Source organism: Erythrolamprus reginae, chromosome 2, assembly GCF_031021105.1.
Source record: "Erythrolamprus reginae isolate rEryReg1 chromosome 2, rEryReg1.hap1, whole genome shotgun sequence".
NCBI lineage: Eukaryota > Metazoa > Chordata > Lepidosauria > Squamata > Dipsadidae > Erythrolamprus > Erythrolamprus reginae.
In genome coordinates this window covers 107830062-107844948 of record NC_091951.1, presented here as the reverse complement: position 1 = coordinate 107844948, position 14887 = coordinate 107830062, and the positions used below count along the sequence as shown (strand labels likewise).

The following is a 14887-nucleotide window of genomic DNA, read 5'->3' as shown; positions in this document are numbered from 1 at the left end:
AAAACCAAACAGCAACATTCATACCAAACATAAAACAAAGTATAAAAAAGCCTGGGGGAAAAGTGTCTCAATTCCCCCATGCCTGGCGGTATAAGTGAGTCTTAAGTAGTTTACAAAAGGCAGGGAGGGTGAGGGCAGTTCTAATCTCCAGGGGGAGTTGGTTCCAGAGGGCCGGGGCCGCCACAGAAAAGGCTCTTCCCCTGGGGCCCGCCAAACGACATTGTTTAGTCGACAGGACCCGGAGAAGGCCAACTCTGTGGGACCTTATCGGTCGCTGGGATTCGTGCGGTAGCAGGCGGTTCCGGAGGTACTCTGGTCCAATGCCATGTAGGGCTTTAAAGATCATGATCAACACTTTGAATTGTGACCGGAAACTGATCGGCAGCCAATGTAAGCCACGGAGTGTTGAAGAAACGTAGGCGAATCTTGGAAGACCCACGATGGCTCTCGCAGCTGCGTTCTGCACGATCTGGTCTTAGCCTTTTGATAATTTAAGATATTATTCTTTTATTTTTATTTTGTAATCTGTTATTTATTGTAAACCATTAGGAGTTGATCTGTCTGCATATACATTTAGTAAATACATGTCATAAATTTTTTTCTTAAAATTAAAGACGCTACATTCCAAATAAATTCTATATTTAAATCATACACACTTGCACTATTGTCTCAAAAGATGAAAAAGTATGATAATTTGATGTTTAAGCTAAGATTATCTTCATCCTTCAGTTTTAAATACACGTTATTTTTGATTTTTTTAAAAAACTTTATCTCTTTTACTGTAAAGCTGACTTTCAGATATAGCTAGCTCTCACAATTGGGAGCTAACTTCAAGCAATTTGAGGCTAAATGTTATCACCATATGGCACAGGATAGTGGCTCAATCTTGTTAAAATCTTCTTACCTGTTGCTGGCCAGCACATTCTATATTTTCTGCTTTCACGCTTTCCTTACTCCCCGTCATCACCATCTTTCTGAGTTCCAGATTCTCACACCTACATTAGAAAGACATCATCATTATCATCATCATCATAACCACCAAACACAGTATTACATTTTAAGGAAAGCATTTTAAGCATTTAAAGGCAGCTGTCACAGTAGTCCTCATTCAGAATTAAGATTTACTTTAAAGCTCATGGACCAAAAGATATATACTGTTAACTGAATTAGATAATTTCCCTGGGGTAATGATAACTATACTGAGTGCCCAACTAACATTCACAGGCAACCTGCCTCCAAATACCATTCAGGGTAAAATTATGAGTAGGAGAGGAATATATTCTTCACTTCCTGCTGATGAATTTTGGCATGCGATATTTAGAGTAGTAGTCCCCAACCTTTTAGGACTGGAGGGATATGTGGTTTTGTGTGCTGCCTGTATCCCATGGATGGGGTTTCGTTTGTTTGTATGGCCTGGTTTTCAGAATGCCACAGCCCAGTGCCGGTCCATGGATCAAGGGTTGGGGACCCTTGGTTTAGAGCAGTGTTTCCCAACCTTGGCAACTTGAAGATATTTGGACTTCAACTCCCAGAATTCCTCAGCCAGCAAATGCTGGCTGGGGAATTCTGGGAGTTGAAGTCCAGATATCTTCAAGTTGCCAAGGTTGGGAAACACTAGTTTAGAGGACACAGAATGCTGGAGGAGATAATCCTTTGGTTTGATCTAGCCCTATTTTCTTACATCACTATGATGATATATATACTTATTTTCCCCCCTATCAAGTGCCACGATGATGCAGTGATTAGAATGCAGTACTGCAAGCTACTTCTGCTGACTTCAATTTGACAGTTCAAATCTCAGAGTTGACTCAGCCTTCCATCCTTTCAAGGGCGGTAAAATGAGGACCCAGACTGTTGGGGAAAAGATACTGATTCTGTAAACCGCTTATAGAGGGCCATGAAGCACTATAAAGTGATATATAAGTCTAAATGCCATTGTTTGCTATAGAACAGCTCCTCAAAATAGCACCATCCTATTTACCCACTTAAGAGCTGGGGTGGTGCAGTGGTTAGAGTGCAACACTGCAGGCTGCTTCAGCTAACTACTAGCTGTAGTTCAGCAGTTCAAATGTCACCACTGGGTCAAGGTTGACTCAGTCTTCTTTCCTTCCGAGGTGGGTAAAATGAGGACCCAGATTGTTGGGGACAATCTGTAAATTGCTTAGGGATTCTGTAAACTGCTTTCTATTTTGCATTGCCAAACACATGCTCAATATGTCTACAAGGAATTACCACGATTCAGTGAAAGATATGAGATTTGCTACTAAGTCAACAAAAGAATTAGCGCATATACCATCTATGTATGTGCACAAATACACATAATCAACCAATATTTACATTTGATATTGTGAGTTACGTTTTAACAGAACTCAACAGGCAATGTTAAAAGTGTCAATTTTTTATTTTTACAACATTTCTTTCTGACTTTTGTTTGCTTTTATTTTTGAAATGCTATCTAATTCTTCTCTCTTTGTTTGTCCATGCAACCCTAGAGGTAAGTCAAATAGGGAGTTGCCCTTGGGTCTTTTTTTTTCAGTTAGCTAAACAACCAAATATATTTCCTTTCAACTATACGGAAATTACTAGTTTAAATGAATACAGAATTAATGGGCTTGTTTTTTCAATATGAAATATCTGTTTGGTTTGGAGATTAGAACAGCCCCCACCCTCCTTGTCTTTCGCAAGTTACTCAAGACCCACCTATATTGCCAGGCATGGGGGAACTAAGACATCTCCTCCAGGCTTTCTTATATTTTATATTTGGTATGTATGTGTTGTATGGTTTTTAACAGTTGGGGTTTTTTATATAATTTTTATTATTATATTTGTTCCATTGTTATACTGTTTTTATTATTGTTGTGAGCCGCCCCAAGTCTTCGGAGAGGGGCGGCATACAAATCGAATAAATTATTATTATTATTATTATTATTATTATTATTATTATTATTATTATTTGCCTCAATGTAACTAAAAGCATAATTCTTATTGCATTAGTCTATAACAGCTTTATTACTGCCTAATTAATAAAACAATGTTTATAAAAATATTTCCAGAAATGTTATTATACATAATTCATTTTAAGCTACTGCCAGAAAGGCAGGATATAAATCTAAGAAAGAAAGAAAATGAAATAAGATATGTAACTCAACATACAGTATATGCATGCCATTTTGTCAGGATATGTTGGTTTGAATTTGATTTAGAAACTGAGCTAGAAATTTTCCATTCTTGTCCAATCAGTTAATTGGCTGCGTTATAACACAAGCAGGATGTATGGCAGTGCAAAATAGTCTTATCCCCTACTTGAAAGCTAGCTAGCTAGATAACTAACTAGCTAACTAGCTAACTAACTGTCCTAGAACATAGGTTGCTCAGGGAATGATGAATTCATATCAGAACTGGGTATCAAGGGCACCATCTAGAATTAAACACATAGCCTTTTAAAAAAGCAAATCCGATTATTAGCCTACAATTCTAGCTAAAAGATAAAGGCTTGGTCTGGAATAATCATGGTATTGAAGGTAGGGTATTCAGAAAAGCTTCACTTTTACCAGTTGAAGCCAGCAGAATATAATTGGCATCTATGTTACTAAAACCAAATTACAGTAGACCCCCGCTCGTTGCGAGGGTTCCGTTCCAGGACCCCCCGCAACGAGCGGGTTTTCGCGAAGTAGCGCTGCGGAAGTAAAAACACCATCTGCGCATGTGCAGATGGCGTTTTTACTCCCACAGCGCTAGCGAGGAGCCGAAGATTGGGGGCGGGGCGGCTGTTTGCCGCCGGCATGGAGGGCTTCCTAGCAGCCCCCCAAACCCGGGTTGGGGGTCCGGGGGGCGCTGGCTCTCGGCGCTTTCGAGCTGAGTCCGGGAGCGAATTCGCTTCCGGATTCAGCTCAAAACCGCCGATAGCAAGCGGCAAGGAACGGCTTGTCTCGGCGCTTTCGAGCTGACCGGACTCAGCTCGAAAGCGCCGAGACAAGCCGTTCCTTGCCGCTTGCTATCGGCGGTTTTGAGCTGAGTCCGGAAGCGAATTCGCTTCCGGACTCAGCTCAAAACCGCCGATAGCAAGCGGCAAGGAACGGCTTGTCTCGGCGCTTTCGAGCTGACCGGACTCAGCTCGAAAGCGCCGAGACAAGCCGTTCCTTGCCGCTTGCTATCGGCGCTTTTGAGCTGAGTCCGGGAGCGAATTCGCTCCCGGACTCAGCTCAAAAGCGGCGAGAATGAACGGCGTGGGCGGGCGAAGGGCGGGCGGCAGCGAGGAGTTTGCGTGGGCGGTGGGGAAACTCCTCGCTGACGCCAGCAAGAGGGGGAAGACCCAGGGAAGCCGCTGCCATCTACGCATGCGTGCCCGGCACGCATGCGTAGATGGTATTTTTGACTTCTGGGTTGAAAAATAGCGAAGTACCCTGTTCGCAATGGTTGGGGACGCAATAAACGGGGGATCACTGTATACGTCTCCGTATAGTTTTCCATCAAAGGTAAGGAAGGTTTGTGAAGTTCTGGCTCAAGAAATTCTCAAGTACATTCACAACTATGAAAATAAACCTTGTGCCTCTGATTTCTAATTCGAATCTTTGAAAGAATTGCAAATCGAAAACACGTTGTAGTTTGCTTTTGGTCAGAGAGAATAGGTGAGCCACTTCCTAGCTTCATTGAGATGGAAGAAAAATATTTCTCCATGAGCTATTCTGATCTTTACAAAACATTCTGGGCTAAGAAAGATTTTCTAAAACAAGTGAGATACTCCGATACCAAATAGGCCACTACTAGTAGAGCTACGCTCTTTTTGTTTGGGACTTGTGGGCCTAGTTTTATGTCACCCTGCACAATCTGAGCAAACTATCATTCAAGAGGGAAGATCCTCACAATTATCTTCTAATCTTTACCTGTGTCTCTGGCCTTTCCTTCGTTAAGTAACTAAATGATTTTAGACCAAGGTTTAGACTCATTCTGCACCATGCAATATATGGAAATTCCCTTAGAATTCTTTGGGGCTTCCCACCATTGTAACTTTTTTAATAGAGTACTGACCACATTGCTGCTCCTTCCTGTTCAGGTAGATTGAAGTAGATTAAAGATTAAAGTTGATACTGGAATCAATATATGTAGTAGCACTAACATAGATACTCTAGGATAGGGGACTTTTCCCGCTTTCTCAGTTGTATGCTTGCTCACCAACCTATCCTTTCCCAACTGATGCTCACTCACCTTAGTTTCTCTGATATCTCATTCCTTTGCTCTAGTTCCCTTTCCAATTTTGTCCTCAGCTCCTCATTTTCATTCCGCAACTGTTCACATAATGTCTGTTTGAAGAAAAAAAGAGAAATTGAGAGAAAGATACAGAGGGGAGAGGAAGAGGGAGAGATGAGGATGGAGGGGTGGGGAACTATGCATTGCACCATATTTGTCAAAATCCATTTGGATGTTTGCTGAACCATATAGCAATACCAGTAGCAATAGCACTTAGACTTATATACCAATCCAGAATACTTTATAGCACTCTGTAATAATTTACAGATATTGCCACAAACAATCTGGGGCCTCATTTTACTGACCTCGGAAGGATGGAAAACTGAGTCAACCTTAAGCCAATCAGGATCAAACTGCTGCCAATCAACAAAACTAGGCTGCAATACTGCATTCTAATCACTGCGCCATCACACATATATTTTTCTATTATTTTTATTTATGAAACAATCAAATAAATAGCCTTTTTCAACCTGCATCTATACATCTAATTTAAAATAGCAGAATAATGCACAAAACGAAAACATAAATGGAATAAGAACTTCAATTAATCAGAAAAGTTACTAGACTGCAAAGATATGGTTAGTTAAAAACACCTCTGTGACACAATAAAACATTTAATGGCTGAAAAGAACAAAATTGTCTAGCAGTTGGTCTTACAATGAAATGGTCTCCCTGGAAAGAGTATTTCACGGAGGCCCCGAAGCTAAGAAGTCTTAGTAGCCATGCATTGCACTGTAACATTAGAGAATGGACAACAGAGCTTCTCAAGAAGTAGAAGTTAGGAATGTACAGAGATATGGTTTTGCTTAGGTCTGATGAAAACAGTGAATGGTTTAAATTATTTTCAAAAAGCTTCCAGCAAGAGGCTGCCTACTATTTTTTCTTGGTATCTATCTTTTAGTCTGAATTAAGCATAAATCTCACCACCTCTTTTTTCAGATGTTGACCCAAAAGTCCAACTGGGTTCTTTCAGTTCTCACCTCACACCCAAGAAGCTCAAAATGGAACTGAGAAGTTCATTTACAATTAACTGATAAGAACTAGAACTTCTCAGTCTTAACCAGACACCATCACTAAATATTAATATTTTATATGCTTCAAAATTGAGAAATGCCTCAGATCTCATGAAAGTACAGCATTTCTGTTACTCATGAAAGAAGCCCAGGTTCTCTACGAAGTGAATCTTTAAAGAATAGCACAGAAGTCCTGCATGCATGTATGTTTATTTATCAAATTTTAAAATTTGAGAATATAAGATCACAAGCAGTTCTTCCAAATCATTATTGAAAGGCATACTTTATGCTACACTTGATTTTAATATTAAAGGGAATGTACTGAACGGTTATGGACTGTTGTGATTTTATATGAATTTTGCTAAAATTTATGGTTATATAACTGTATACACTTTATGATATATTGGTTTGCTCTAATCATGAAAACTTGGATAGGAAGAAAGATCAGGATTCAATACATCACCGAAAAATGAAAATTTATGTATTTTTCAGGATCCCAAATGGAATTCTACCTCTCCCAAATATATATAATAAGAAAAAAAAATTCATTGACTTGAAAGGGATAATATCTCTTTTGCCCTACCCTGGCCTAGCTTGCTCTTTTCATCCCCATGGGCTACTGGTATTTATTGCTAAAGTTAAATGATACCGTATGAGCAAATTTCTGAGAATTTCTCAGAAAAAAACATAAGATTCATTTCCAAAGGTGACACAAATAACAACAACAACAGAGTTGGAAGGTACCTTGGAGGTCTTCTAGTCCAACCCCCTACTTAGACAGGAAACCCTACATCACTTCAGACAAATGGTTATCCAACATCTTCATTAAATTTCCAGTGTTGGAACATTCGCAACTTCTGGAGGCAAGAAGTTCCATTGATTAATTGTTCTAACTGTCAGGAAATTTCTCTTTAGTTCTAAGTTACTTCTTTCCTTGTTTAGTTTCCACCCATTGCTTCTTGTTCTACCCTCAGGTGCTTTGGAGAATAGTTTGACTCCGTCTTCTTTGTGGCAACCCCTAAGATACGGAACACTGCTATCATGTCTCCCCAGTCCTTCTTTTCATTGCTCCTAATTAAAAAGTATATGTCACGGCCAAGGAAATAGTCTTCCTCTTTTTATCCAAAGGTTTCACTGATTAGTTTGCAGTCTGGAGGAAAAGTTATAGGTTTTTTTTTTACAATGATTTAAAGACCTGCCTGACAAAGGTCAGATCTTATATCCCTTGAAAGTTTCACATCCTTGTTGGAAACTGAGGAAGGAAGGAATGAACAAAATAATTCCTTTCTGTTTCCTAATTGTGGTCAGAAAGTCTTTAAATGATGATTATTTTTAGCAATAGGAATAGCACTTACAGTTATATACCACTTCCCAGTGCTTTACAGCCCTCTCTAAGCGGTTTACAGAGTTAGCATATTGCCCTCAACAATCTGGGTTTTATCAAATTTTACCCACCTCAGAAGGATGGAAGGCTGAATCAACCTTGAACTGATAGAAATGGAACTGCTGTCAGCCAGCAGTTAGCAGAAGTAGCCTGCAGTACTGCATTCTAATCACTGCGCCACCCCGGCTCTTATCACTCTGCTTTAGGACAATGGAATGCCACCAGGCATGACAACGTGATTTTGAGCAGTCACTGAGTTTGCAATAAAGTCCCTGCACAGCATGAGCTCATGGTACAGGCATAGGCAAATGGAAAACTAAGCTTGACATAGGAGCAATAAAACTGAACCAAAAGGGTTTTATTCATTTCCCCAAAAGATGGACGGGAGAGAGCAGTATTGAGGATGTCACAGAAATAAAAGAATCCTGGACACAAACTGTTTCAACTCCTACCCTCAAATCGTCGCTACAGAGCACTGCACACCAAGACAACTAGACACAAGAACAGTTTTTCCCCGAAGGCCATCACTCTACTAAACAAATAATTCCCTCAACACTGTCAGACTTTCTACTAAATCTGCACTTCTATTTCTACTAATTTTTCTCATCATTCCTATCATTCTTTTCCTCCCACAGGACTGTATGACTGTGACTTGTTGCTTGTATCCTAAGATTTCTATTAATATTGATTGTTTCTTCATTGCTGATTTGACCCCTATGACAATAGTTGTACCACATGATTCTTGACAAATGTATCTTTTTCTTTTATGTACGCTGAGAGCATCTGCACCAAGACAAATTCCTTGTGTGTCCAATCACACTTGGCCAATAAAATTTTATTCTATTCTATTCTAAAGGAAAGGCAGCAAAGAGATGATCCATCTCTTTCTTGTTCTTTCTCAGGGAAGAAAACTTTAAAAAATGTTAACTGACCAAAAAAGCAAATTAATTTTTTAATAGGCTCTAAATAAAATTTCTTCCTTAACAAAATTTATGCCTAAACAAGAGAATGTATGAGCAAAAAATCGTAGAAATAGTCTGAGCTATGCTTTTCTTCTTTAAATGGAAGTACTACCCATTTAAACCAGACATTAACACTTATTAATTTGGAATATTAGTATGGCTTGCATTGAACCTTGACAGTACTTGTTTTCCTTACAAACTAGCTCAACTTTGCTTCTTTTAAATCTTGCTTTCACTTCACACCAATTGCTTTGGACCAAGAGCTTCGTTTTTAGGAAAAAAGACTGGAGGATGGGTGGCTTTGGAAATAAAAGCACTGCAAGAGAGAATGGAAAATACATGCTTGGATTCCAGGCTCCAAGCCTTTCCTGAGCCAGGAAGCCCTCCTCATTCTCATTCTTCCTAGTCACGTCCCTTCATGAGCATATACACCAAGACAAATTCCTTGTGTGTCCAATCACACTTGGCCAATAAAATTCTATTCTATTCTATTCTATTTTTCTATTCTGCCATAAAAGGCATGATGAAGCCAGATGATCTAGGATGGCGTGGTATGGTTGGGTGCATAGGGAATATTTTTTATGAGATGGCCTGTACCCCGCCTCAGTGGGATGTGGGGGTGGGAGGACAGAAAGAAAGAAAAACAAAGATGAGAACTTAGGAACACAAAAAAGCAAATGAATTGTGCACATATACCAGTAGCCCTCGGACCTGAAGAATAGATGTCTTCTGCTCGTTCTTGTGCACTTTGGAAGCCAGGCGGTTAAACTCGAGAGCCATCCGCCCCAGATGGGCAAAAAGCTGGGTTTTGTCCGACTCCTCAGCGAAAAGACTGAGCGTGTTCTCGAACCGCTGGAGGTGGAGCATAAGGTTGGTGTCCTCGTTCAGAAGGGGCTCTACGTCCTGCAGAAAATGACCCAAAGTAGAAAATGGTATCAGAAAAGCATTTGGCCATCTTTGACTTCAACTTAAGACCTGGCAATTTCTGATTACCTGGTATTATTCTATTCTGCATTTTTAAAAGGCCATTTTTGTTTGTTTGGGATCAGAGGGCAACTGGAAAGGATTTACAGGAGAATGGAAAAACAGATCTTCTCTCTCTTTTAAATTTTGTATAAGGAATCTTCTCACACTCACAGAGAGAGTATGCTTTTTGCCCCTTAAAGCCCTTTTCCCTTAAGTGGAGATAAGAAAATTACGGAGAAGGGCGGCCTAGAAATCCAAATACCGTATATACTCGAGTATAAGCCGAGTTTTTTAGCCCAAAAAATGGGCTGAAAAACACAGCCTCGGCTTATACTCGGGTCATTGACAAAGTCACCACACGAGGGCGCCATTGCTTGAGCCAGAGCGAGGAGGCACCAGCTTTTGTCCCCTCTGGCACACCGTAGTTCCTCTCCCTGCCTCAAGCAAATGAGGCAGCCATTTGCTCCAACCGAGAGAGGGAAAAAGCAATGGTGAGTAACTATTCTTTGCTCTATCTGCATTACCCTTAGTCGGATTAAAAAGGCCCCCTGCTGTCAGATTCTCCTCCCCCTCCTTTGAAAGGATTTAAACTGTTTAAAAAATGGTATTTTGTGGTAGTTGCTGTCCTTGCTTGGATAGGATCTAATAATGTGTTATGAGGCAGAGCTAGACAGGAATTCTTTTTCTATCTGTCTATTTTTCTATCTATCTATTTTTCTATCTATCTATCTATCTATCTATCTATCTATCTGTATCTATTTCTATCTATCTATCTATTTTTCTATCTGTCTGTCTGTCTGTCTATCTATCTTTCTATCTATATCTATCTGTCTATCTATCTATCATCTATCTATCTATCTGTATCTATTTCTATCTATCTATTTTTCTATCTTTCTATCTATCTATTTTTCTATCTATCTATTTTTCTTTCTATCTATCTATCTATCTATCTATCTATCTGTATCTATTTCTATCTATCTATCTATCTATCTATTTTTCTATCTGTCTGTGTGTCTGTCTATCTGTCTATCTATCTTTCTATCTATATCTATCTATCTATCTATCTATCTGTATCTATTTCTATCTATCTATCTATCTATCTATCTATCTATCTATCTATTTTTCTGTCTGTCTGTCTGTCTGTCTATCTATCTTTCTATCTATATCTATCTATCTATCTATCTATCTATCTATCTATCTATCTATCTATCTATCTATCTATCTATCTGGTTTTCTATGCTGATAACCTCACAGCAGCTAATGCTGAAGCTCTTCTTTGGATACACTTATTTATTTGTTTGTTTGTTTGTTTATTTATTTAATTGGATTTGTGTGCAATCCCTCTCCAAGGACTCAGGGTGGCTCACAGCATATATAAAAACAGAACAATAATGTAAATCCAATTAATGATGAGAAGGAATCCAGTTTTGAAGGATTTTAACTGTTAGGTTTTAGCTTTGTTCCTGATCGAGCTACTTTTTTTACTTTTTAATTTATTGTTAATATTGTTAATTTGTTTACCCTCTTTTAAATTTACAGAGCTAGTTTACTGGTTTTCTTTAAAATAAATATTCTAAAACATGTCTCAATTAATGTAATTTTATTGTTTTCCATTTTTATAAGTTACCAGTAGCCACTGCATTTTCTAACCTCGGCTTATACTCGGGTCAATACGTTTTCCCAGTTTTTGTGGCAAAAATTGGTGCCTCGGCTTATACTCGGGTCGGCTTATACTCGAGTATATACGGTAATAAATAATAAATAATAATAAAAATGTCCCATTTGGAGATTGCTCTGGAGAAAACACATTGTTTTCATTTTTTCTATACATAGAAACATAGAAGACTGACGGCAGAAAAAGACCTCATGGTCCATCTAGTCTGCCCTTATACTATTTCCTGTATTTTATCTTACAATGGATATATGTTTATCCCAGGCATGTTTAAATTCAGTTACTGTGGATTTACCAACCATGTCTGCTGGAAGTTTGTTCCAAGGATCTACTACTCTTTCATACTAGGCATAAAGCTATCAAATCTATTATCTATCAAAATTATCAAATCTCCAGTCTCTTTCCCCACAAAGTAAGTAGAAAGCCCATCATATAGAACAGGCTCCAGATTCTTCTGACTCCTTGTTTCTCCATATCTTCACCTTATAATTGATAATAATCGAATTTAATAGATTGGGAGGAGGAGTCTCTTAAATAAAAGGAGGGATTTTTCCTCTTAAGACTGCACTACAAATCCAAAGCTAGCATATATTTTCCTCTTCAATGAAGACATGTATCTGAGTTGATGTTATGATTCAGTAGGATAGTACTTACCTTTGTCAGTAATATTCTGGGTTTCCAAAATGACTCATTATAGAATTTTTACCTCTTTTACTCCTTTATGATTTCCCTGTTCCTGCTTTTCCAGACAATTTGCCATGCATATAAGTTAGTATTTACTTTCCTTATACCATTTTAAAAAATTTAAGAAGCTGTCAGACATACTACCACCGAATGTTGCAAGGTTTCTGTCTTTCTATAAAGAAAATTCAGTTCACAGATTCCCAATCAACCAATCTAGGTGAAGTTTCTACAGTAACTATAGGTGCCAAAACCTCTCAGTTCAGGACCAAGTAGAGGTTGAATTGGACATTTAAGGATTATCATTGCTTGGAATTCCCACTGTTGTGCAGGGCGTCTTTAGGACATATTTAGGTTGTCATTTGTGATAGAGCTATCCAGAACTTGGTTTCAAAACTGGTTTGCAAGACTAATGCCGAAAAACTTTTTCCTCTCTTCATTGAGCAACTATAATCCATTCCTCAATTAAGGATGATGAAAAATTATTTTTATGGGCAGGCCATTTTGAAACGTGAATCACAGATTATGTATTCTAGAAATTAAGTGTTATGTACTCCTAGAAAGCTTAACTCTGCACGCTGCTGGAATGCTACTCTTTGCTTCAGCAAAATTTCTAAAGAGCCACAGGGAAAGTAACAATTAAAAACAGCCTCCAATGACCTCCCCTCAAAATTACATTTCCAGATAAGATTCCCTACAATCTCAGATCTGATCAAAGAAATTCATCATGCTCAAACAAAGCTGAAGCTGGGAAAGGAGACAATTGTTTATCCCTGACTTGTACAGTGTTCCCTCAATTTCCGTGGGGGATGCGTTCCGAGACCGCCCGCGAAAGTCGAATTTCCGCGAAGTAGAGATGTGGAAGTAAATACACCATTTTTGGCTATGGACAGTATCACAAGCCATCTCTTAACACTTTAAACCCTTAAATTACCATTTCCCATTCCCTTAACAACCATTTACTCACCATTATTACTGGTACTCACCATTGAATAAGACACTTAGTGATCCTGATATTTATAAACATAATTATTTATTAACAATAATTATTTTTTTTGTTATTTATTTGCAAAAATTATTAGTTTGGCGATGACATATGACGTCATCGGGTGGAAAAACCGTGGTATAGGAAAAAAACCACGAGGTATTTTTTAATTAATATTTTTTGAAAAACCGTGGTATAGGCTATTCGCAAAGTTCGAACCCGCGAAAATCGAGGGAACATTGTAATTCCCTACTCCTCCGCCCCCAAGTTCCCGTGTCGAAGAGTGAGGGCAAAAGCACAATTCTAACTGCATTTTCTTGAATGGAGACAAAAGCCACTGCGTAACCAGAGGTTCACTTTTTTGAGAGCAATCCCATTCTGACAAAACGTCCACCTCTATTCAAGGTGATATAGATGCCTCCTTCAGACTTCCCCATCCAAATGAAGTATATGGACGATTCAGAACAAGAATTCCAGCAGAGGTTACCATTTTCCAACAGGGGTAAAAGCATGAAGCAAAACATACCAAACCATTAAAAAGAATCCTTGAGGTTCCCTAAAGGTCTCATTCCTAATATGTCAACACAGCCACACCCATGCCAGCATTCTATTAACGTCCCGTTCCCAGATCTCAGAGAAGAGCTGGATCTTTCCAGCCTTCCTGAAAGCTGAAAGAATTGGGGCTGCCATATCAACACGGGACAGGGCTGTTCCATTAAATCAGGTAGCATGAGAGAGAAGGTCCACTTGCCCCCATGTGACAGTACTTCATCAATGGGACTGGAGCATGACCACTGTCAATGTTCCAAATAACATCTGAGTCTCTAAACCTTGGCCTTCTTCCAAGTTCCAATGTATTGCCAGAGTCATGTTGGTCACAAACTGTAGTCAAACCAATACTAACTTTTCCTACAGTTCCCCACCCAGGTTAAGGTTCATCCTTCATCCCCAAACCTACAAGTTCATCACGTGGACCAGTCCGGTTGTCTGCACGTCCACGGACCTCTTCCATACTTCCACTGGTGCTGAACAAAGGATGACCTTGGATCTTCAAGAAGGAATTTGTTGTGGCTAGTATCTTTCCCGCTCATGCAACCACCCCTCCCAATTCCCATGGTACTTCTCTAATTGTGGCATGCCGCTAACTTGAATTAGGCAAGTCTCATTTGAATTAGGCAAGTCTCTAATTCAAATGACGACTTCCGCCTGACACTCATCCTGCTGAAATGGGCAAAAACTACCAGGGATTTAAAAGTAGCCACCACTGCTTTGAATTGCATCCAGAATCCTACTTCACTACTACTTCCACTCTAATGGATGATCCTGCCACATCTAGAGCAATGTTGCTTCTCTCCTATATCGCCATCACGGTTCTGCAACCCAACAAGACAACTTTGGAGAGGGGCGGCATACAAATCTAAGTAATAAATAAATAAAAAAATAAATAAATAATCAGAACTGCAGAAAAAACAATTGCTGACAACCCGCCTTCCATTGAGGACCTATATATTGCACGAGTCAAAAAGAGAGCTGTGAAAATATTTACTGACCCCTCGCATCCTGGACATAAACTGTTTCAACTCCTACCCTCAAAACGTCGCTACCAAGATAACTAAACAAGATACAAGAACAGTTTTTTTCCCGAACACCATCACCCTGCTAAACAAATAATTCCTTCAACGGTGTCAAACTGTTTACAAGTCTGGACTACTATTACTATATGTTTCTCATCATTACTATCACCCATTTCCTCCCACTTATGACTGTATGACTGTAACTTCTTGCTTGTATCCTTAAATTTTTTGTTAATATTGATTGTTTCCTCTTTGCTTATTTGTACCCTACGTCCAGGGGTGGGCTACTGCCCAGACAGGGGGGAACGCAGTCGGATAGCGAAAATGGAGCTTCATCCCAGAGCACCAAATTTGCACTGAACGATGTTAAAAGAAAATGCAGGGGTTCCTGCATAAGCCACAC

At 39.2% G+C, this 14887-nt stretch overlaps 1 protein-coding gene across 7 annotated transcripts in view; it reads right to left on the bottom strand.

The window, feature by feature from the left end:
- Positions 1–14887, bottom strand: part of TNIP1 (TNFAIP3 interacting protein 1) — a 99071-nt gene that overhangs the window by 15020 nt on the left and 69164 nt on the right. For 4 of the 7 annotated variants that reach the window (XM_070739051.1, XM_070739053.1, XM_070739052.1 and 1 more), the window contains exons 6-8: positions 9318–9509; positions 5206–5300; positions 905–995 (exon numbers count right to left, since the gene is read on the bottom strand). In XM_070739051.1, coding sequence (XP_070595152.1) covers positions 905–995; positions 5206–5300; positions 9318–9509 — 378 coding nt within the window. Of the gene's footprint in view, positions 1–904; positions 996–5205; positions 5301–9302; positions 9510–14887 lie in introns of all 7 variants that reach the window. The other 3 variants (XM_070739047.1, XM_070739050.1, XM_070739049.1) reach the window with 1 other exon arrangement.